Below are 20,760 nucleotides of genomic sequence, written 5' to 3' on the forward strand. Positions count from 1 at the left end.
GTTAAGTCTGTAGTTGAGTCGGGCCTTTTTTGGCTCCGTCAGTTTGGAGTTCCAGTGTGAAATCCAATGGTCATTTCTGTGTTTGAGATGATGCCAAAACTCATTGTATCCAGTTCATTATTAATGAAGTTTCTTCTTGATAAAAAAAAAAATTAAAAATAATAATAATAATAAATTGTAGGGCTGGGCACGGTCCCAGACCGGCACTGCTTTTACAGGGACCGGAACCGGCATAGCTACTTCGAGCAGGACTTGCAGATGCAAAGAACAAGGACCGGCCTAAACCCGGACCGACACAAAACGGGCCGGTTTATCCGGGCTTTCGGTTCCTTTCATTCTCTCCTTCACGGCACAAAACGAACCAGCTGAAGCCGCCTTCTTCTTCTTCTTTCTTTCTTCCTCCTGTGAAAAAACCCACCATTAACAGACTCAACGATAACATCACAACCAACACCCAAAGACTCAACCTTTTAATCACGATGCACCCAATCCCCGTCACCCTCATCCCCTCAGCCACCGGCGCCGCCACCGCCTTCTCCCTCCTCGTCTGCTTCCGTAAAATCACCTGCATATGCACCGCCCCCGAAGCTGACAACAAGCCCCCGAACTGCTTCTCCTACTCCCTCCTCTGATGCGCCACCGACTCCTTTTCCCCCTTCAACATTCATTTGAATGGACAGTTGTTATATCCATCCCCCTTCAGTAGAGAAGAAGCAAGAAGAAAGGTTAATAAAAAAGAAGAAGAAAGAAGACGCAGAGAGAAGAAAGAAGAGAGAATAAAGACTTTAGTACTCGACCCACTATCAGTACACGACGTCAATTTTTGACACCAAAATGTCCATTATGCCCTCAGTTCTTTTTTTTTTTAATAAATTTTTTTTTTCTGTTATTTTTTTTCCTTCGTTTTTATCTCTTTCTTCTTCCTTCTTCCGGGCTCACTCTCTCGCTTCCAACGCCGCCCTTGCCCTCCAATTGGTGAGATTTATGGTCCTACAGCTTATATTTGTAACTCAGCCAATATTTAGTCATGTGAAAAGAAAGAAAGAGATAAAAACGAAGGAAAAAAAAATGAAGGAAGAAAAAAAAATAACAGAAAAAAAAAATTTATTAAAAAAAAAAAAAAACTGAGGGCATAATAGACATTTTGGTGTCAAAAATTGACGTCTTGTACTGATAGTGGGTCGAGTTTCAGATTTCGTGTACCGAAATGTTTGGTTTGGAACTTTATGTATAAGAATTATTAGTGGCCTTTACTTGGTGTACTGTTTGCGAAATTTTCCCAAAAAAAAAGGGAAGAAGAAGAAGAAAGAAGATAGAAAACGCAGAGAGCCAGTGTAACACCCTGACCCTTTTTATTTAATACCTGAAACCTTGTCTCTCTCTCTCTCTCCATCTATCCTCTAAGGAGAGCTGGTACGGAGTTGGGAGCAATCAGGAACCCCAGAGTTTTCTTCATCTTCTTTTGACTAACCTTCTCCCCTCCGTTTCTTTCTTTTTCCTCCAAAGACTTCCAGAATCCAGATAGACCTCAAGAGAGAGATGAGGCGGTACTGCGAGAAGTTTCTCACTTCCTCCCCCTCTCCTTGATCTGATCAACACATATAAGTAGATTGGTCCATTTAACAGTGGACGGTCCTGATCAAGCGGTGAGTGGATCAATGGCTCACATTGCTCCACCAAATTTCCATTTCTTGATTTAATTTCTTAAATCCCACAACTTCGTAAAATCGCCGTAAATAGGTCGGGTACTCGGAAAATTCCCCGAAAATTTCCACGAAGTCGTCGTGTCGTGTACTTTATTATCCAACTCTTACTAAAGATTTCACTTTGTGAAAAGTTTTGAAAATATTCTCGAGTGCTTTAACGTTTATCGAGATCGATAAGTAAATTATCGAACTATGTCACCTAAGCTCGATATCCGGGCTTACAGATTCTTTTATTAACTTCTCAATGTCGGGTATTACAGCCAGAGAGAAGAAAGAAGAGAGGATCTTCTTCTTTATTAAGTGATAGTGATAGGGCCATAGGGGAAGACAAAAGTATTGAGAAGAGTGAAGATAAAAAAGACTAGAAACACGTTTCTGACAAAAAAGAGGGAGATGATAAGTACAAAACATAAAAAATTAATAATAATATTCGAGCCTACAGGCTTTGTGTTCTTTTAAAATTCAAAATCGGGACCTAACCTGGTCTAACTCGGTTCAGGACCAGACCGAACTTTTTCCTTAAAATTTTCCCTAGAACCCGGACCGAACCGGCCTGTTCAGATCGGTCCATGCCGGTTTTTCGGTTTACGTCGGTTTTTTTGCCCACCCCTAATAAATTGCTTATTGGGGAACTAGTTTATGCTGTGATAAGAGAATAAGTGTGTCAGAGTATTTAGTAAACTTGAAAGTGAAAGTGTTTCAGTGAAAAATAAGTTGCTTTCATAAGTTAATTAGGCCGAGAGAATTTCTGCTTTTGACTCTAAAATAATTATTACTTACAAAAAAACAGTTGTTTTTAGTTTTATCAAATGGTTCATTATCCGTTACTTTAAATTTAAGTTTTTTCTAACGCAGCCTAAAAAGGGGAGTATCAAAGTTCCGTTGGTGGTAAAAATGTGACGATCAGTGCATCACTAATCTTTGTAATTGCCAAAATAGTATAATTTCTAATTTAAGAAGGGGGACAAAGCTAAAACCTCTATAAGATATAATGAAGAAACCAGCTCACAAAAACGAAATTGAGGAAAACGGTCACTATTACAATTCGAAAGAATAAAAAGAGAAGCCAAATCCACCAAGCTTTGACAGGATCGATCATAGTGATAAAGCAAGGCTCCAATATACTTGATCATTCATTAACATGCATTTTTGGCTTGTTTGGCTATTTAGAAGCAAATTGTATGAGAGCTGTAGTCCGGGAATGTCCTACGTCCTAACAAGGCATGTTGTATCATGTTGCAAAATAAGACTGCAAATTCCCTTAATATGTGTACTGCATACTACTGATACTAGTCATTTTCTGGAGTTTGAGACGATAGTTAGCAATCAAAAATAATAATAACAATATTACCAAAAAAAAAAAAATAATAATAACAATGGAGTACTTTTCCTTCGCTTATCAGAAGAAGTGGGGCAAAACCGAAAACCAAAAAAGAAAAGAAAGAACATTATATTCAGGATTATCTAATTAGAACTTGCCCAAAAACTTTGTTTCTTGAATATACACCAGTCTACATGATCAAAGTAAAACAGATTCAATTCAATGCCAGTTTTATTAGATCCCTATCTTCATTGTCAACAAAAATTAGTGGAACAGCACATATATGCAGGCATAGATTAAAATTGAAGCCACCTTCCATTCTAATTAACAATCTTGGTACATTCAAAGTTCATCATGTATAGTACAAGTCACATTCACTACACTGACAGAAAATAGAACACAGTAAAAACTTAAGACTATAGTTGAAAGATGAAACCCAATCATAACAAAGGGAAAAATGTTACAAAGTACTTAATGATGTTTTACCTCCATAACCAGCAACATCAGTGTTGTCGACCTTTCTTCGCAATCAAGCCATGTCCAAATTGAATACCATTGCACACCTATTTTTCATTTTGTCAAGATACTGGAAATAGGCATGTCTCCAGGACCTCTTAATCACCAAACTGCCAAAAACAACCCAGAATCCCACAATGAATCCAAATGCTGTGCTTGTATAGAACCATAGATTTTCATAACCATCTTCATCTTCAACTGTGTTCTCTTTAGCTTGTGCATCACCATCGTCGAAAGCTGATCGAGCATTGTATTGGTAATGGATTCCCACAAAGTCCCAAGTTTGCTTCAAATATGCTTGGGTCATTGAAGGTTTGGAATTGGTTCGCTGATGGAATAGGCCCCGACAAGTTGTTGTATGATAAGTTCAATCTGCTCAATGAAGTCATAGAAGTCATGCTCAGAGGAATTGGACCACAAAGATGGTTACTCGAGAGGTCAAGAGATTCTAAGCGGCTCAAGCTTCCAATACTCTCTGGTATTCTTCCTATGAGTTGGTTTTGGGATAAATTCAACGCAAACAAGGTTGACAGGTTTGTTATCTCTTCTGGTATTTCTCCTGATAGATTATTGCTTGATAGGTCTATGATCCTCAGCAGACCTATTAGATCAGAATATTCATATAGTCTTCCCTTCACAATTAATTCCAAATATACACTCGGTGGTGGTTGCCAGAAGGAGGGTGGTAACTTAAACATGATACCCACATCTTTCATGACTTCAAGGTTGCCAAGACATTTAGGGATAGAACCTAGTATGTTATTCTGAGAAAGGTCTAAAACCTTAAGAGGGAGTTGACATAATTGTTCAGGAATGTTCCCAGTGAAGATGTTGGCTCCTAGGAGTAAAAATGACATAGAAAGTTAGAGAAATCATTCAGGTATTGTTCCAGACAATCGGTTCCCTCTGAGATCAAGCGTAAATAGTGTTGTACAATCTCGTGAGGATGGACTGCGCTCCCCAAAAAGATTGTTTTGGCTTAATTTCAACCAAAAAAGCCTAGGTAGTTGTGAGCACATTAAGCTTGGAAAATTACCTTGCAGCTTGTTTTCGGACAGATCAATGACAATCAGTTTTTGCAAACCCTTCCATAGCCAGGGGATGTTTCGAGATAAATCATTTTTGGATAGAACAAGAACAGTCAAATTCTTAATCCTACTAATGGAAGGTGAAATAGAACCATTTAGATAGTTCCTAGATAGATCCAGGGTCTTCAACGCTGTCATCTCTTGGCCAATGTTTAAGGGAATTTGTCCAGAAAATCTGTTGTTTCCAAAATAAAGGGACGTTGCATTTCGCCAAAGCGGAAGTGAGCCCTCCAAACAGTTGGAGTCCAAATTAACAATTACTCCAAGCTCAGAACTTGAATGGATTGATTGAGGAAGCTTCCCTGTTAATTGATTTGTGGAGAGATCTAGAAGCCATACATTCTGCACAAGTGTCCAGAACCAATCCGGTATTGCATCAACAATTGCATTGTTTGAGAGTGTTATTGAAGAAACTTCTTTCTGAGTTCTTAACCACAAAGGAAATGAGGGGCCTAATTGACAGTTGCTAATTGTGATGGAACTTAAACTGAAGAGAGGAATCCAGTCATGTCCAACATTCAAAGTCAAAGATTTACTTTTTGAGGACAATGAAAAATCTTTTAATCTAGTGAGGTTGTGCAGATGAATTTCAGATAAATTAAAACGCCTTTCCACTGATTTTCCCAAAGGTCTAAGGAAAACATTTCTGCAAGCTGTCCAATACTCTCTGGGATGCTGTTCATCACGATGAACGAAAGGTCTAGCATTGACAAATGTGACAGATTTCCGATTGACATTGGGAGTGGGCCTGAGATTGAATTAAGGGTGAGAGAAAGAGCATCAAGATATTTCAGGGATCCCAGAGACTCGGGCAAGTTCCCACTAAATTGATTGTAACTGAAGTCCAATGTTTCTATGATACTGTTACTGCACCCAGACAAAGAATGAAGAAACTCCTCCATTCCTCCACTAATGGAATTGCCAAATAGATCTAAACTCTGCAAGCTGCAAAGATTTACCCATGAAGTTTCCCTAATGGAGCCAGCGAGGTGACAATTAGCAAGATTAATTGTCACAAGGGTACTAATGTTGAATAGCCATTGAGGTAATGAAGAGTTGAAGTTGTTGTATGAGAGGTCGAAGACTAAAAGTGACGTAAAGTTCACATATGGAAGAAATTGAGGGAGGTCATCAAGTTCACTGATGTCTAAGTGCAACTCCAACAATGAAGGAAGCATATTAACACCAAGTAACCAGATTTTTGCTGCCTTGCTAAGGTTCAAGCCCCCCAAACTGAGGTATTGCAAGGAAGAGACTACCAAGACAATTCAAATCTGAATCCCATGGCCTCAATGGATATGATTTTGTTGTGAGGTCAAGGTAGAGCAAGTTTGATAGATTACCAAGATGATGAGGAACCATTCCCCCAAAAGATGAGTGAGAGAGGTCAAGGTACCTCAACTTCTTGAGTGACCCTATAAAACTCGGGATGGGAATTCCATTGAAAGAATTATTACTGAGATCCAAGTAATTCAAGTATGTTAAGTTGAGCAAAGAATCATCTAACTCACCGCTTAAGCATGTCCGCGTACTGTAGATATTGCTAAGGGAAAGCTTAATGACATTGCCTGTTTGGTTACTGCAGCTAATGCCCATCCACTTGCAGCAGTCTTCCCCAACCCAAGAGGGCTAGGAAAGCATACCTGCAGGATCTTTAAGGCCTAGTTTGAATTTAAGGAGGCTAGGGCCTTCTTCTCCTCCTCAATGCAAGCCGCAGTCAAATTCACAACATGGGAGTTGATCAATGTGGCTTCAAGGACAAAAGGTTTGGTAAAGAAAAGCAGGAAAACGAGTGAAAGAAGTTGAAAGGAAACTTTGCTGATAGGCATTGTCTCTCTCAAAAAAAAAGGTAAATTTCTAATACATACCTTATTCTACTTTGAAGCTATTTATAAGTGAAGAGGATTGACTTCCTCGATCTGATCACCTGTGAGTACCTGCATTATGCAAGTAGACTTAGTCCTGCTATTTGAGTAACCTTTTATATACAAATTTCGGTGTCAACTGCGGCTTGACACATTTATTGAAATTATATTCAGGGTGATTTCATGAAGAATGAGATGGTTTGTTTTACTAATGAAACCCAGTAGCATAAGGAACCTTTCTTGCATTATCTTTCAATAATCAATATACTGACTCTGATCGATCCACTGTTATTAACTCTCTATCATCATTGATAGCATAATTATAATCATGATCAAGATAAGTAGGCAGAACCTTATACATATCATTGATCGAGCATATATAGTTTATATATTGTGGCAGCAGTTTAATTTCATACGCCTATCCGTAATTTGAAAATGCTTGAAATTACAAAAGTAATTTCCTGAATTCCAACCATATTCTATCATCTAGGAATATACATTTTCTTCTAACAAGATATGAAATATGAAGATAGATTTCTCACCAACAAATTTAAAATGTGTTGTAACTCTCTTTACCTAAAAAAGGATTGTCTCCCTTAAAAAAAAATGGATTAATTGTCTGGGCACTGGTCGACTCTTGTTGCTACTATCATACCATTTGCATGTGTGTCATTGTTTGGAATATATGCCTTTCTTGATAGATTATTCAGTTGTAAAACAGTACTACAAGCTACAAAAGATTTCCACATCATGAATTGAAAAGATTAGACTAGTTTTAAGAGTATGAAGACCAAAAGTTTGCTTCTTCTTCTTTTTTTTTTTTTTTTTTTTTTTTTTGTGAGAATGTGAATAGCCTTACTTTGAGAGATCGAAGACCAAAAGTTTTTGTGGCCATTAGACTTTTGTGAGAACCAAAAGTCTGAATTCAGTTTACGTATTAAGTTCACGGAAGTCTTATTCTTAACAATGAAGCATGCATGTAACCAATCCAATGTTCAGTCCCCCCAAACGGAGGCGACACTAGTGAAGAGGATGTGACTCATGAGAGCGCCCTTTTATTATTTACAATTTGCAGCATCTAGGGTTCAAAGCTAGGGTATACGAACAATGATAGAATACTGCAATGAAATCCCCAATGGAAAGGAAGTTGATTACTATTCAATGGATTAAAATCCTCAATAACAAAATCACAATTGCTAATTCACTAGAGAACATAGAATGTATATATTTTGCCACTAAAAAAACATCTAAAAATATTCTTATTCAAAAGCCCACTGGTTCTCTCGACGAACCTCTTCCTCTTGCTCCGGAGTGTAATCATTCTTGATATGGAATTTTTTTCTGATCTCCTCCGGGCTCTTCCCCTTAATCATGCTCGCAACATGTTCACGTACACGTCGCATCCAACAAGCCCTTAATGTTCAAGTAATTCGCCGCCAGAATCATATCGAACAACACGTTCTGGTCCGCCTCAAACTCCTTCACGAACTCCCTATCCCACGACTTGAGTTTATCGTCCTCGTTGTTGCTTAATTAGGCCAAACCTCCAGCTGCTGCTGTCTTTTTCTACGACTTCGACATGCTTGTTGCAGTACTCGATGACCTTGGCCAGGATCTTGCCGGTCACGTTCGGGAGAGGAATGCCGCCCTCGGCGCAGTCGTCCTCGATCATGTGTTTGATCGTCTGCGACTGCAACGCCACCGCTTCCTCACCTCGAATGACTGAGGGTGAACATCTTCTTATTATTGCTGCGGAAGTCGACATAGTTAATAGATTAGGGCTGGCAAGGGCGTAGGGTACTAGGGGTGAGGGAAAAGACGCCTCATTATAGGGGAGGCTGTACACTTTACTTCGGTTTAGATTTCTAATTTTTAATTTTTTTTATAGTTTAATTACGAGTTGCATCATATTTACCGACACAGATAACACCAAATTATAGAGATACGAAAGATTCTTAGAATTTGTTTGCTGATATATTGACGCGAATATATATGGTGTCAAATTGATCGTTTGAAGCATTGAATATGTTCAACATTTTAGTTTTTCAATGTGAATCAGTGGATGAATCATTATGATTGAGAACAAGTTGATTACCATATATGGTGGAGCAACAAGACTGATTACCATATATGGTGGAGCAACTAATAAGGACAATTATTGCCAACTAATTTTATCGAATATCCCCAAAGGAGCTATATTAGGATACATTTCCCTTAGAATGGTAATGTCAATCACATGAATAGACAATTTATATTTAACTTCTTAAAGAAGATCTATAATTTACAAGAAAAGAGTTTAGATCATAAAATTATACAAATAAATTTAAATCAGAATTCTTTTCAAAACAGTTCCACAAGCTTGCCCTAATATATTCCCACTAGAAAAATAGTAAAAGATTAGGATTGTGGTTAACATAATAAATCATTGTGAAATTATGTATAGAATATATATTTTTCTTGACATATTTTTGTATTTTCTTTTGCAACCGATAAATATTTATTTATATCTTAGAAAATTTTTTTTTAAAAAAAATAATCTTTACCTTGAAGCCCCTAGAGACTTCTCCTTTTTCCCCGTCGAGGATAGAACGCGCAAATCGTTCGTCGTTTAAAGCAGAGGCTTTTATGTGGGAGTTCCGTAGCCCAAAGGGAGCATCCCATTCCCACTGCTGGTTGTGCTTTCGCAGAAACAAGAAGAAGAAGAAGAAAACGAAGGAATCATCATCAGATATGGCTCGGAGCATCTCCTACATAACCGGGTCTCAGCTCCTCTCTCTCAGACGCCGCCCCAACAATATCGCCATCATCGATGTCAGGTGGGTTACACTCGTTTCTTTGGAAAATTCTTAAAAGCTCAAATTGCTAATTGGGGCTTTTCTTTGTTTAAGGGATGATGAAAGGAGCTACGATGGGCATATAGCAGGGTCTTTGCACTACCCCAATGACAGTTTCTATGACAAGATCTCCAATCTCGCTCAAGAAGTCAAAGGCAAAGACACCCTCGTTTTCCACTGCGCTCTCAGCCAGGTCTCGTAAATCTTATGTCTTTCTTTAGTTATTGTTTGGTTTTTGTGGTGGAGATTGTGAACTTGGGTCACCCAGAAACAAACAGATTGATTTGAGTTGTAGGTTGGAGTTTTGGTTTCTTAAATGATGAATTGTTTGGCTTGTTTGGGAAGTGAAAGCAAGCTAAGCACTTTTTTTGGTTCTTCTTAGTTTTAAGAAAACATCTCAACACCACTTGATGAATAATGTGCTATCCCAAAAGCACTCCTATATCAAGTGAGCTGATCAGCTTAATCCTGCCTAGAAATGCTATGCTTTTGAAAGATGAATAATTTGTCTTCTGTATTTTGTATCTTCAATTCTGTATCTACTTGGATGAGGCTAGAAAGATTTCGTGTTTTCATGATCTCTATAATTTGTGTGAACTTATATCACACTTTGCTTCATGCTTCAGCCATCTGGTGTTTGAGTTCCAAGAAGAGCCAATGTGATTTCTTTTTGTAATCTTGAACCACAGAACAGTAGTAATTAAATGTTATTCTTAGCAATCTGAAGCTCTTAGCCACTTCTGCTACCTTATTCTGCTCTTGTGTCAAGTAAATTAGGAGCACAACCGGAAACTAGTCCAACCCCGTTTTAACTTCACTAGAAAACTTCAATTCAGAGATACTGATATCTCACTCTTTTATGCTTGAAGCTTTGTTGAAAGATTTATACAATTATGCAAGTTTTATGATGGTTTTGTAGGTCCGAGGCCCGTCCTGTGCGCGAAAGTTTGCCAATTATCTTGAGGAGATGAAGGAAGATACAGGAATCAAAGACATTTTGGTTTTGGAGCGTGGCTTCAATGGCTGGGAATCTTCTGGTAGACCTGTTTGTCGCTGCAACAGCATTCCCTGTAAGGGTGAGATTCAGACTGAGACTGAGACTGAGAAGAAAGCATAATGCTTTGCTCAAACTGGCTGGGAACTGGGAAGCAAGCATGTTCTGCCCACGTATCTGTACTCTGTACTCTATCTAATTGTGTAATGCCATATGTAAACGACTTTTACTGCTGCTTCCACTCTGCAACTCACCTTGCCCCTCTATATTCTTGTCCTTGTAGTCTTCATGGTATTGAGACGTATATGAGATTGAAGTTGAATCCATCTAAGAAAGTGTTCCCTATTTTTTCTTGCAATATGAATTGCACCCCAGTCACTCCCATCTAGTCCCAAAAAAGGGGGAAGAGATGAAGTGCGTAACCCCATCTCTCTAATCAAAAGTAGCAGTGGCACATACCAAAACACCTGGAATAGTTAATGTGTTGCACCGGGGGGTCAGATTAACTAAATTCCAATCAAACCTTCTACATTCTAAGCTTTGAATTTTGGATCGATTCACGTATGCAATAATAGTTCAATGAAGTAGGGAAAACTGGCTGATATTAATCAACTGGCCTATTAGCTCAGCTGGTTAGAGCGTCGTGCTAATAACGCGAAGGTCGCAGGTTCGAGACCTGCATGGGCCAATAATACCAGTGGTTTTTTGTATTTCCTTCCTTTGACTCTTGAAATGACTATTTTATCCCTGTCCTCGTTAAACTCTGCAACCAACACCAATTCTCGTTTCTGAATCCCATCGCGAACAAGGAGAAGAAGAAGCCATCGTCGTCGTTCAAAGATGGTAAAATTTCTCCCCAGCAATCTCATTCATTTTCCCCACTAACTCCCGGTTTTAACTGTGTTTTACTTTTACCTCTTTCAGGTTTGCGTGATGTGCTTGATTCCTCTTTTTCTCGTCCCAATCGTCAACATCCTGCCTCTTCTCTTCGATTACATCATGGTAAATTTCAATTCATCGTTTCCCACAAAACCCAAATTCCAATATGTATGTTTCCATCACTATCCAAAACTGTACAATTCACGGTTTGTTCTATCAGAGTTGATGTTTTTATTTTTATTTTATTTGATTTTTTTTTTTTAGGGAAGAATTTATGGACTTTTGGGATGGGAGTACAGGAAGCCCGAAAGAGCTCCTCCGGCTTGTCCTTACAAGCCTGCAGCCCAAAACAGCAGCAAAGTGAGTTTAGTTTTTTTTAGCTCTTTGATTTCATATTATGAATTCTTTTCCTTTTTTTTTTTTCTTTTTTTTATCTTACATTGATCGCCTTTCACATGTAAACTACTCAATTTTGGATGTTTGTTTTAGTTTCAATCATTCGGAGTGTTTTTTTTTTAACTTTCTGAATGGATTGCTCTGGTACCAAATGGGGTGCTGTGTTTCTTGAAGTTAGATCTTAGCAGTAGTAACACTAATGATGTCCAAATTTATGTTATGGTGTTGTGGAAAATCGTTTAGTGGTGATTAAGGGTTGGTCGAAAAGGGTTAGACTGAATTATGTAGACCCTTGAATCAGAAAGGGGGAGGCAAGGAGGGCACTATGTGAGGATGCCATATAACACTTGAGCAGCGTGATAATTCGATAGATTGAACTGGCTTGGGTCCTAGTTATTTATCTACTGTTTTTGGTTTGGTAAGTGAATCACTCGACTAATAATGTCATCTAATATAGCCTTTTGAGTTCATCAATAATTAATCTTCTTCTGGATAAAATATCTCATGGGGAAAATGAGTGGTAACAAGTGAGAATGAAGCTGACATTGCTCATGGGGAGGGGAATGGAGGTTGATGCAGGAGTGTATGTTGGGGCAGGGAGTGTGGTGTAAGCCAGTTTTCACATATAGTTATTATTTCGGCATCTATCTTTAGCTCAGTGCTCAACCTGTCTTTCCCTCTCTCATGCATTTATTGTTTGTTTTCTTTGTGGGATTTCTGTTTATCAGTGCTTAGTGCGTACTCTCCTTTTTTTTGGGATTTGAGGCAACGGTAGGATGTTCATAGAGTTGAAAAAAGTAATATTGGAAATGCAAGTCGTGGGGGAGATGGTGGATAATACGATTATCTGATTCTTAGAAAAGAAATTTCAGATGTATAGTCCTCTTAGAAAATTTATTTCCTCAACCGAAGAGGACAATACATCTGAAGTTGGATTTAACCTCTGAAATGAATACAGTCGCTGGAATACTCATCGGTTGCAATTTGATTTTGTGAACTCTCCTACTCCTTTTTAAATTGACAATTACTTTTATTGTACTTGTTAGTTATAGAAGATTAATAAATAGTCAAGAAAATCAATATCGTCTTTACAAATATCATTAAGGTCTTGGCATTGTGCTTGTAAATTTTTAAGAGCTCATATTATAGAATGAATTTCAAGTTGAGTGCTGGCAGCTGGCCTTATTAGTTATAGATCCATGACTCCTTATTAGTTATATACGTTGCCCTTGATTCCTTTTTAGCTATTCACATAAATTCAAAGATTTGAAATGTAAGTATTCCTCAAACACCACTTATTTCACCCACGGTTGCTGCTGGTTTTTATGCAATCCTTGATTCCTTATGGTTCTGATGTCTATGCATGCATGTTTGTATCTTTGGTTTCTCTGATCATTATATTATATCAAGGCTGCTTCGGCTGTTTGCAATATTTGAATTTCCAATTATCTCAGGTGACAGAAAAACCTGAACCTGGGCCACCAGACTCTCTGCCAGAAGCAACGGCAGCTCCCCGAGCGGTAGAATTGAAGCAAGATTGAACTTTGACTCCTTCCCTGGTTTTAGGCATGAATTAGGAGGAAAAAACAAATATCTTCCTTGGTCAGCAATTATGTAGTTGATCTAAAAACTTCCTTTGGAAGGATCGTTTGAACCCTGGCTTGTATGAGATGAAATTCATAATTGTGGTTATGTTGGCTAAAGACTGCTGAATACTCCTGTATCAGTCAATTTGATCGTTATACAATGACATTGACAGATGATGAATTGGTAGCTCAAATGGTCTCAAAAAGATTTTTATTCCTTCCTCTTAACTTGTCATGATTGTGCCATTGGGCCTTTTACAAGTGCTATGTGGCTTGTATTAATGGGCCTCTGAAGTAAATGTCCAACACAACTATGATATTTCTTGAAATTTTGGACTAAAATTTAGGGGTTGGATTTCGGATGCAACCCTATATGCATATAAACAATGTTGGTTTAGGTAATTTCATCCGCCAGCTAATAATAATTGGTAGTGAAACTTTCGCATTATTGACCAATAAATAAATAAATTTCGCATTGCGAATTCAGAGTTGGATTAATTTGCAAGATGGAGAGGGACTTTTGAGAGCTAAATGCGAGGCAAACGTGAAGGCAATACTGTAAGTTCGAAAAAGGAAAAAGAGATATATTTCCGAGACTGAGATTGAGATCGAGATGGATCTGAAATGAAAGATGTACTATCAAAGATGATGAATTAGTAATTCTTTATGTGGATTTTGTTCCTTGTTCCTATCTCTATGTATTTGGGTGTGTGTGTTTGGTGGATAGTAAGACAATGAGTCAATGACTATCTATTTAGGAGGTCATATGTTCAAGCGGCTGTGGGGGTTTTAAAAAGAAAATAATAATAATAACCTCTCAGCATTGGGCCTTCAAATGGTCTGTGTCTCTCATTTATGGGGGCCTGCAAACTAAATATCTGGTACAAATATTGTTGGTATTTTAACATTGACTCCCAAAAAAAATTTGTCTAAATTTTCACTCAATCTTCCTTTTATGCCCCCATATTAAAAATAGAAAGCATTGCCGAGAGTATGTGCACGCTGCATACATTTATACATAAAAGAAAAAACCCATACTTCCAAGTTATCGACCATCTTTTTAATTGGTAGTCGTCTTTTATGTGGGTGTTGGTTGCTTTGGAGTGAACTTTTCTTTTGGTCAATTGTAGTAAGATACTAAGATTAACAATCTTCAAGTTCATGCATCTTTCATATTACTATATACTAATTCTCAACGCACTGTTCATCGGCTTATGAACAGTGCCGGCTCCAGTCGAGCCGATATAGTAAAAGACAATTTTGCCCCCGCCTGCGTTTCTTGCCTCGACACCTGGCGTACTGCTCAGTCCTATCGTGTCTTCGCTACTTCAATCCACAGAGAGGTGGAGAGAGAAACAGCGAAGGTGGTACTGTTTGAATTTCGGTGCATTTTGTTATCTGGGTGAAAACAGAATACCGAGTTCACTGATGGTGGTATTTTGTTATCTGTAGAGGACTGAAATCGGAGAGGAGGAAGGGAGAATTTATCAAGGCCAAGGAAGGTATTGCTTCTTCTTGCTCTGGGTAATTGGTTTTCAATTCTTTTTTTTATTTTTGTTTTTGTTTTTGAGTTTCTTGCTTGCATGCCTACATTTCGGTTGGTCTTGCCTGAATCCTTTGGTCGGAGGTGTGGGTAGTGAGTGTGGGGCCTTCCTGATTTGGTTGTTCTCTGATGCCTTTTTTTCTTTTCTTTTTTTGATATGCAGGTGGTTGTTTGTGAATTTTGCAGAATGGAATAGCAGAGAAGAATTGGTGGGGGAGAGTTTGGGTTGGGTAAGCTGCCAGGGGTTTGATTGTATACAGTTGTAATTGATTTTAAATATTTCTTCGAATTTTCATTTTTTGTTAGTTGATTTCGTTATTTGAGAATTGAGCTGTGATTTTCCTACTGGTATAACCAACCTCACCATTTCTCCTCTTATTTTTTCTACTTTCATTCATATTGCTTTTGAGCCAGTTGAGTCCTTAAGCTTTATTCATGGAAACTACTGGCAAGTCTGTTGCTTTGTTAAGGCCCAGAAAGAAATGTTCATGAAGAACAAATTCAGATTATTGAACCATATTGTTAGCATGATTACTTTAAATCAAGCATCAATCTATTCTTTCGACTCAGTTCAATATGATCCCTATATTTGTTGAGTTTTACATGATATTCATCTTGCAATGTTCTTTTAATATATTAGTTTGTGGGGTTATTTTATTGGCATGATCAGAACTTTATCTATACGGATTGATTTTCCAGGAGGGAGTAATATCTATAATCTCTAATTGGGTAATATTTAAGATGAGGATTTTTCCTGTCTGTTTTGGATGTACAGGTTTTCGTTGGGATCGACAATGGTTAGTAGTAAACTACAAAGGGAGGGCATATGCTCAAAGAGTTGAGCCAAAGCTTGCTTTGGTTGAGGTACAGCTGCCAAATGAGGCATTCCTAGAGAATTGGGAACCTACTAAAAGCTCTTATCTAGGTGAGAATATCAATCTTCTTTTCTTCTTATAAAAGCTCTCTCTTATAAATTTTTTTCTTTTAGACACCAAAGACCAAACTATGCATTCTGCAGCGGAAATTTATAACTAAGCTGGAGATGTTGTGATTTACTTATGCTTAATTCTGGTTTACTGATTATCACTTTGTCCGTCATGTTTATTTGGTTGTGGAATTTAGTGCTCATGTTTAAATGGATTTGTGTACTTCCTTGCTTTTCACATCCTTTGTGTACTTAGAAGTAGTCATGTTCGTAGTCAATGCCACCAACACTTGGGGAGTTATTGTTTTAACTTGAGAACCACCTGCCATTCACTTTGCAGTATTAAAAGCACCTGGGATGAATGTGCTGAAGATTTCCTTGAGTACACCGCAAGAAATAGCAGATGGGGTTTCAGTATGGGAGTGGTCTGGTGCTGCGCTAGATAATTAAGGTTAAGTTCCCTTTCAGAATTTAACACTACATATTTCTTGATCACACTACCGACCGTTGAAGTGTATTTAAATGAAGTTAAACAGCTCCACAGTTGAGACTTCAATAATTTTCCTTAATTCATCATCAATTTTTGAGTTTATAAAATTTAGATGATGTACCAAGCAGAATTTAAAAACCATATATATATATATATATATGTATGGTTTTTAAATTCTGGATTTTCTTTTTCCTGATCATCATGTGGAGGTCTATCAATATTGTGCATCGACTTTTGTTTTGGCCTGTATTAACTTGCAAAAAGCCAGTTCACAACCAAACTGAACTGTTTCTCTCAATCTTATAAATACTTTTCTTTCTTTATTTATTTCTCTTGCTGTTGCCTTTATTTGGAATTTGGACTGATGAATCATGGAAGTCAGTGGTACTAGACTTGATGATGGGGTAAATAAAATGGGTTTGAAGCCTAAATCATGAACCATGGAACCCTGTATGGGTTTGCAAGCCATTATAGTGCTTCCACCACTAGAAGCACTTCAGATTTCTTTTATTATTAGTATCTGATATGAACTAATAACCACATAGGATTGCATGGAGCGAAACTCGATAACAAAGGGTTCTATCATGAGTAATTTAGAAAACCAAATACAAGTAGTGGATAACCACTCATATATTAATTTGGTTTGCCCCTAAAAAGTATTTTCATACTTGAATTTACAAGATAACCACATCAACAGCCACTGGCTTCTATATTGAGTTTATAGTTTTATCGAGTTCACTGATGATGGTAGTGTGGGTTGCCCATATGCCGAGATTATATGGATGCATAAATTTGGAGAGTTATCTGTTGCAGTTATGGTTTGCTAATTGCTATCTGTCTATTGATTTGGTTCATGATTTTTGTCTAAGCAGAAGGTGCAAAGGCTGCTTTGAGTCTTGCTGGGACAATGCTTGGATGAGGGTGTTGCCTTCTATCACAGCTATTGCACATGTTAGCCCAACAGAAGTTCTTGAAGGTTTGACCTTTTGATTTTTGTTCTCAAGAATTTGATCTTAGGAAAATCAAATTGTCAAATTGTGTTTGTTTTTATGGGGTGTGAGAAAGTAAGAGTGAGTTTAGAATTGGAGGTGTATACTCTAATCATTTAACCTTACTTGGAATTATATTGAAAAACAAACTCAGTGAGCTATAGGTGGCTTGGAAAATTTGGTGAAAGAGACTCAAAGGGTACTGTACTGTATATGAATATTTCTAGAAATGTAGTCACATGCTTCTTCTTTTTTATCTTGCTTCCAGATATGCCTGCAATTTGCTTCGACAAGGAATGAAACAAATAATAATGAACTCAGAAACCCATGAAGCTAAAGCGTTGGAGAAGGTGGAGGATAAGTAATGAGAACTCTGAAGCATTGGTTTTTATCATTGATGAGAGTTCACTCGCTTACACTATAGAGGTATTTGTCCAGAACCTCTTTTATCATTTGTTTGCTTGATCTTTAATAGCTATATTGATTTGAGTTGAATTATTTACTGATCTTTAATATTGTTATCAAGGCATAAGCGATGGAGGAGGTTTCTGAGAATCTTAAGAAACAATTGAACAAGTTAGTGCTAGATGATGAAATTAAACATCTCCTGTAAAAGATATTGTAAACATAGACACAGCAAGGTGCTCTGATAGGGGTAAGTACTATACTTATTCCCCCATTGAGTTGTATCTCTGTTCGTACTAAGACTCAGAAACGTTACAACATTTGTTGGCTTTCGATCTCATTACCAACATCATCTTTTGCAGGAAATTGAAGCAAATGAGAAGCATAGATATCAACTCCAACTTGAGGAGGCCATTAGTAACAATGGCAACAAAACTTGCGCATTCTTAGCCAACACAGGCTATTGGTGAGTCCATACTAAAGCAATGCTGAAAAAACTTATATTTGACCTGGTATATCTGAAGCGATTGTTTTCAATTGAATATAAAAGGTTGCAAGTCTCAAGCAAGATGATAGGTGAACATGTTATACATATATTTGGTTAGAAATGCAAGGAAAAATAATGGTTTTCCTATGAGTGGCATTGGTTTACCAAACCTACATTTTTAAAAGCACAATGTCTAGGATTCAAATATATGCTATGGATTTTCTTTTGGCCTAACAATTATGCTTTATTACTTATAGGGTTAATGGCTAATGCTGAGCTTCAATTCAAAATGGCAATGAGGGATAAAGTCATTAACAACCAACGGAAGGCGGTGAGAAACATATGAGACTTGCTGATGATTAGTTACTCAATATAACAGTACAATCATGCACCTCTGCGAAGTTTAGAAAAATCAGAGTAATGTAGGTGAAAGTGCGGGGATTTTTTGTTAGATTAAGGAAACATATATACTTGAGCTACAAAGGAGGTAACTCTCTCAGTTTATTTGTAAGGTATATGATTAATTAGGCACTGCTCTTTTGATTCACGTCAACTTGAAAGTGAATGAATCCATATTGGTAATATAATTAGATAATGAATACTTGCTGGATAAAGTTTTTAAGCTTAGGCAGAAAAGTCTGCAAGTGATCAACTTTATCTTTTATATGTTCGTCAACGTAACATAACTGCATTTTCTCGCCCAGTATTTGGTTGTTGTTACTTTGAATTTCGCTTCCTTTTTGTACTCATCAAGTGTTCTATAGCTGGACCAGAACTTTCTGTTTTTGTCGAACTATTAGTCTATTACGTATAAAATTCATGAAAAAATAACCAAACCCGCAGCAACGCGCGGACGCTTTTTCTAGTTATAACTATTTTCCTAGATTTTGGGATGATTGCATCCAAAGGCCTTTATGGCTTTATCTGATAGTTTTTTTAAGAAAGTATCAACAGATCCATCAGCCGCGCGTGAGCTGTGGATCAATTTTTTCTCTGCTTTGAAGGGTAAAATTGTATTTAAAAATTTTTTTAAAATAAGAGGTGTGTAGTTAATATTTAGATGTGTGTAAATAAAATTTTTCTTTAATACTTTATTTTATCATTGATTCACTACAACTTGGAAATTAGGGGCTAATTGCAGTGACGAATGAACAGAAGTTATCTATATAATAAACCAAACCTGAAAATATTCAACCTCAAAATTGTTATAAAATTGCGAGGAAATTAAGGAGGAGGAAAAATCACAACCTCGGCACATTTGAATTAAATAAATGAACTCCCTAGCTCCCTGGCTATCAGCTCTGCCTCTCTTCAATTAAATAAACCATGTGGGAACTTTGATCGAATTTAGGTTTATAATTTCGCATCCATCGACTTGCAGTATCTAGGGCAAAGGAATCTTAGGTGATCCCATGATTCCCATCAGCCAGTGCATAACAGGCCACCAGAAACCAGGACCACCGTTGGATTGAAAACGACCTGAAAAATATATTACTTCTAATTTACATTAGATCCATGCCAGCAGGCTGCTGGCATGGGGTTCATTGGTGGTCATCATGCTCCATTTTTAATTTGTTGGTGTCAAAAATCTCTGGAATATATATATATATATATATATATTTAAGTAGGTAGGTTAGTAGCTGAGAGTGTGTGTTATAAAATGGGGATGACTTTGCTGTAAAGTGATTTCTGGACAGTCAAATAAAAACTGTGACCCAACTACAGGTGCTTCTCTTACTTGCCTGCCAAGGCAAACCAAGATTTTTAAGTTGGGATATATAGCTTGATGGTGAAGTTGTCTAGCTCTTAGGTGGTTCTAGTTTATTGGTTGGGTCAATATTGACCTGGGTTACTTGTGAGGAGGGAAACGAGGGTCATATATATTAGAAATTGAAGAGCTTTGACTAGCTAGAAGAAATGAGGAAAAGGAAACCAATGCTTACTTAGGGGATGATGATAGGTTGAAAGATACAGGTTGAGGAGGAAATGTGCAAAAAAATTAAACTGAGTGTGGTCCATGGTACTATAGAAGTATAGAGAGAGATATATATGCATAAACAAGGTTTAATTGTTGTTTCAGTAGGCATGTGAAAGAGAAAGAAAAAGAAGTTAATTATAACAGATAATTTTAGGTGGATGAACTATTAAAAATACCTACTAGCACCTTAATTTGACCAAAAACAAAAATACCTACTAGCACCATCACCACTATGTATCTTCTAGTAGAAATGAAGTATAATAATAGTGATTTTTAGATTTACAAATTCAGGGAATGTAGTTGAATGACTGGCAAAAATTGAAAAATTCAGGTTCCCTTTATTTTTTTTACTATTGTTTTTTATGTGAGATATTGAATTTGAGGATTTTGAGGTTTTAAATATTACTAGCGATTTGAACCCAAATAGTCCAGACTAAGCAATGCTTCTTCCTCCCCATTATCCATTGTGTCGATCATGAACCTTAATTCATAGAGAAGGATGAATCCTTCGAAACACACCCTTTCTCAAGAAACCAGTTATTGTTTAAAATTCTAAACAAGACTAAGATTGCAGCTTTTCTAATCTCATAATGATGGATGTGATCTCAAGTTTAAATTCATTTTTCTCTTAACAAATATAGAAATAAATATTACCAAACTAATTAGAAAATCTCATGCTCCATTAACTCCACTGATAGACCAACCCTTTACTTCAATTGATCTCTCCTAATCTTGATGCAGAGTATCTATGTATGTTA

General features: G+C 37.2%; 4 protein-coding genes, 1 non-coding gene and 1 pseudogene across 8 annotated transcripts; 4 read left to right on the forward strand and 2 right to left on the reverse strand.

Annotated features, from left to right (window-relative positions):
* Positions 1-3,556: 3,556 nt before the first annotated feature.
* On the reverse strand, positions 3,557-5,809 carry LOC133722883 (probable leucine-rich repeat receptor-like protein kinase At1g35710). The gene is made up of 4 exons (XM_062149741.1): positions 5,274-5,809; positions 4,580-5,118; positions 3,974-4,381; positions 3,557-3,780 (listed from the first exon to the last, which is right to left on the reverse strand). The coding sequence occupies exons 1-4, from the start codon at positions 5,807-5,809 to the stop codon at positions 3,557-3,559; spliced, it is 1,707 nt and encodes a 568-aa protein (XP_062005725.1).
* Positions 5,810-7,650: 1,841 nt separating this feature from the next.
* On the reverse strand, positions 7,651-8,201 carry LOC133723448 (SKP1-like protein 1B; annotated as a pseudogene).
* Positions 8,202-9,067: 866 nt separating this feature from the next.
* On the forward strand, positions 9,068-10,682 carry LOC133721012 (dual specificity phosphatase Cdc25). The gene is made up of 3 exons (XM_062147510.1): positions 9,068-9,312; positions 9,385-9,523; positions 10,250-10,682. Exons 1-3 carry the CDS (start codon positions 9,122-9,124, stop codon positions 10,445-10,447), a joined length of 528 nt encoding a protein of 175 aa, XP_062003494.1. The 5' UTR covers positions 9,068-9,121; the 3' UTR covers positions 10,448-10,682.
* Positions 10,683-10,938: 256 nt separating this feature from the next.
* TRNAI-AAU (transfer RNA isoleucine (anticodon AAU)) lies at positions 10,939-11,012 on the forward strand. Its single transcript has one exon. It is a non-coding gene; the product is annotated as a tRNA-Ile (tRNA).
* Positions 11,013-11,079: 67 nt separating this feature from the next.
* Positions 11,080-13,359, forward strand: LOC133721081 (uncharacterized). The gene is made up of 4 exons (XM_062147598.1): positions 11,080-11,167; positions 11,249-11,326; positions 11,468-11,563; positions 13,054-13,359. Exons 1-4 carry the CDS (start codon positions 11,165-11,167, stop codon positions 13,138-13,140), a joined length of 264 nt encoding a protein of 87 aa, XP_062003582.1. The 5' UTR covers positions 11,080-11,164; the 3' UTR covers positions 13,141-13,359.
* Positions 13,360-14,367: 1,008 nt separating this feature from the next.
* LOC133721948 (uncharacterized) lies at positions 14,368-18,681 on the forward strand. Of its 4 annotated transcripts, XR_009852397.1 has the most exons (10): positions 14,422-14,549; positions 14,638-14,687; positions 14,892-14,958; positions 15,504-15,653; positions 15,994-16,104; positions 17,016-17,119; positions 17,401-17,558; positions 17,659-17,787; positions 17,900-18,003; positions 18,282-18,681. XR_009852397.1 is itself a non-coding variant. In XM_062148725.1 (3 exons), exons 1-3 carry the CDS (start codon positions 14,400-14,402, stop codon positions 14,992-14,994), a joined length of 303 nt encoding a protein of 100 aa, XP_062004709.1. In that variant the 5' UTR covers positions 14,368-14,399; the 3' UTR covers positions 14,995-15,496. The 4 variants fall into 4 exon arrangements, 1 of the variants encoding a protein (XP_062004709.1); XR_009852396.1 differs by lacking the exon at positions 14,422-14,549 and having other exon boundaries at positions 14,551-14,687; XR_009852398.1 differs by lacking the exons at positions 14,422-14,549; positions 15,994-16,104 and having other exon boundaries at positions 14,606-14,687.
* Positions 18,682-20,760: the final 2,079 nt, after the last annotated feature.

The sequence above is a fragment of the Rosa rugosa genome, chromosome 7 (assembly GCF_958449725.1).
Source record: "Rosa rugosa chromosome 7, drRosRugo1.1, whole genome shotgun sequence".
Lineage (NCBI taxonomy): Eukaryota > Viridiplantae > Streptophyta > Magnoliopsida > Rosales > Rosaceae > Rosa > Rosa rugosa.

Coding starts and splice junctions, on each gene's coding strand:
- LOC133721081 (XM_062147598.1), top strand. Junction 11,327..11,467: donor TTCTCTTCGATTACATCATG/GTAAATTTCAAT, acceptor TTTTTTTTTTAG/GGAAGAATTTATGGACTTTT. Junction 11,564..13,053: donor CAGCCCAAAACAGCAGCAAA/GTGAGTTTAGTT, acceptor CAATTATCTCAG/GTGACAGAAAAACCTGAACC.
- LOC133721012 (XM_062147510.1), top strand. CDS start 9,122: ATGTGGGAGTTCCGTAGCCCAAAGGGAGCATCCCATTCCCACTGCTGG. Junction 9,313..9,384: donor ATCGCCATCATCGATGTCAG/GTGGGTTACACT, acceptor TCTTTGTTTAAG/GGATGATGAAAGGAGCTACG. Junction 9,524..10,249: donor TCCACTGCGCTCTCAGCCAG/GTCTCGTAAATC, acceptor ATGGTTTTGTAG/GTCCGAGGCCCGTCCTGTGC.
- LOC133722883 (XM_062149741.1), bottom strand. CDS start 5,809: ATGCTTCCTTCATTGTTGGAGTTGCACTTAGACATCAGTGAACTTGAT. Junction 4,382..4,579: donor GTCCGAAAACAAGCTGCAAG/GTAATTTTCCAA, acceptor TTTTACTCCTAG/GAGCCAACATCTTCACTGGG. Junction 3,781..3,973: donor AGAATCTCTTGACCTCTCGA/GTAACCATCTTT, acceptor ATGCTCGATCAG/CTTTCGACGATGGTGATGCA.
- LOC133721948 (XM_062148725.1), top strand. CDS start 14,400: ATGAACAGTGCCGGCTCCAGTCGAGCCGATATAGTAAAAGACAATTTT. Junction 14,550..14,637: donor TGGAGAGAGAAACAGCGAAG/GTGGTACTGTTT, acceptor TGTTATCTGTAG/AGGACTGAAATCGGAGAGGA. Junction 14,688..14,891: donor ATTTATCAAGGCCAAGGAAG/GTATTGCTTCTT, acceptor TTTGATATGCAG/GTGGTTGTTTGTGAATTTTG.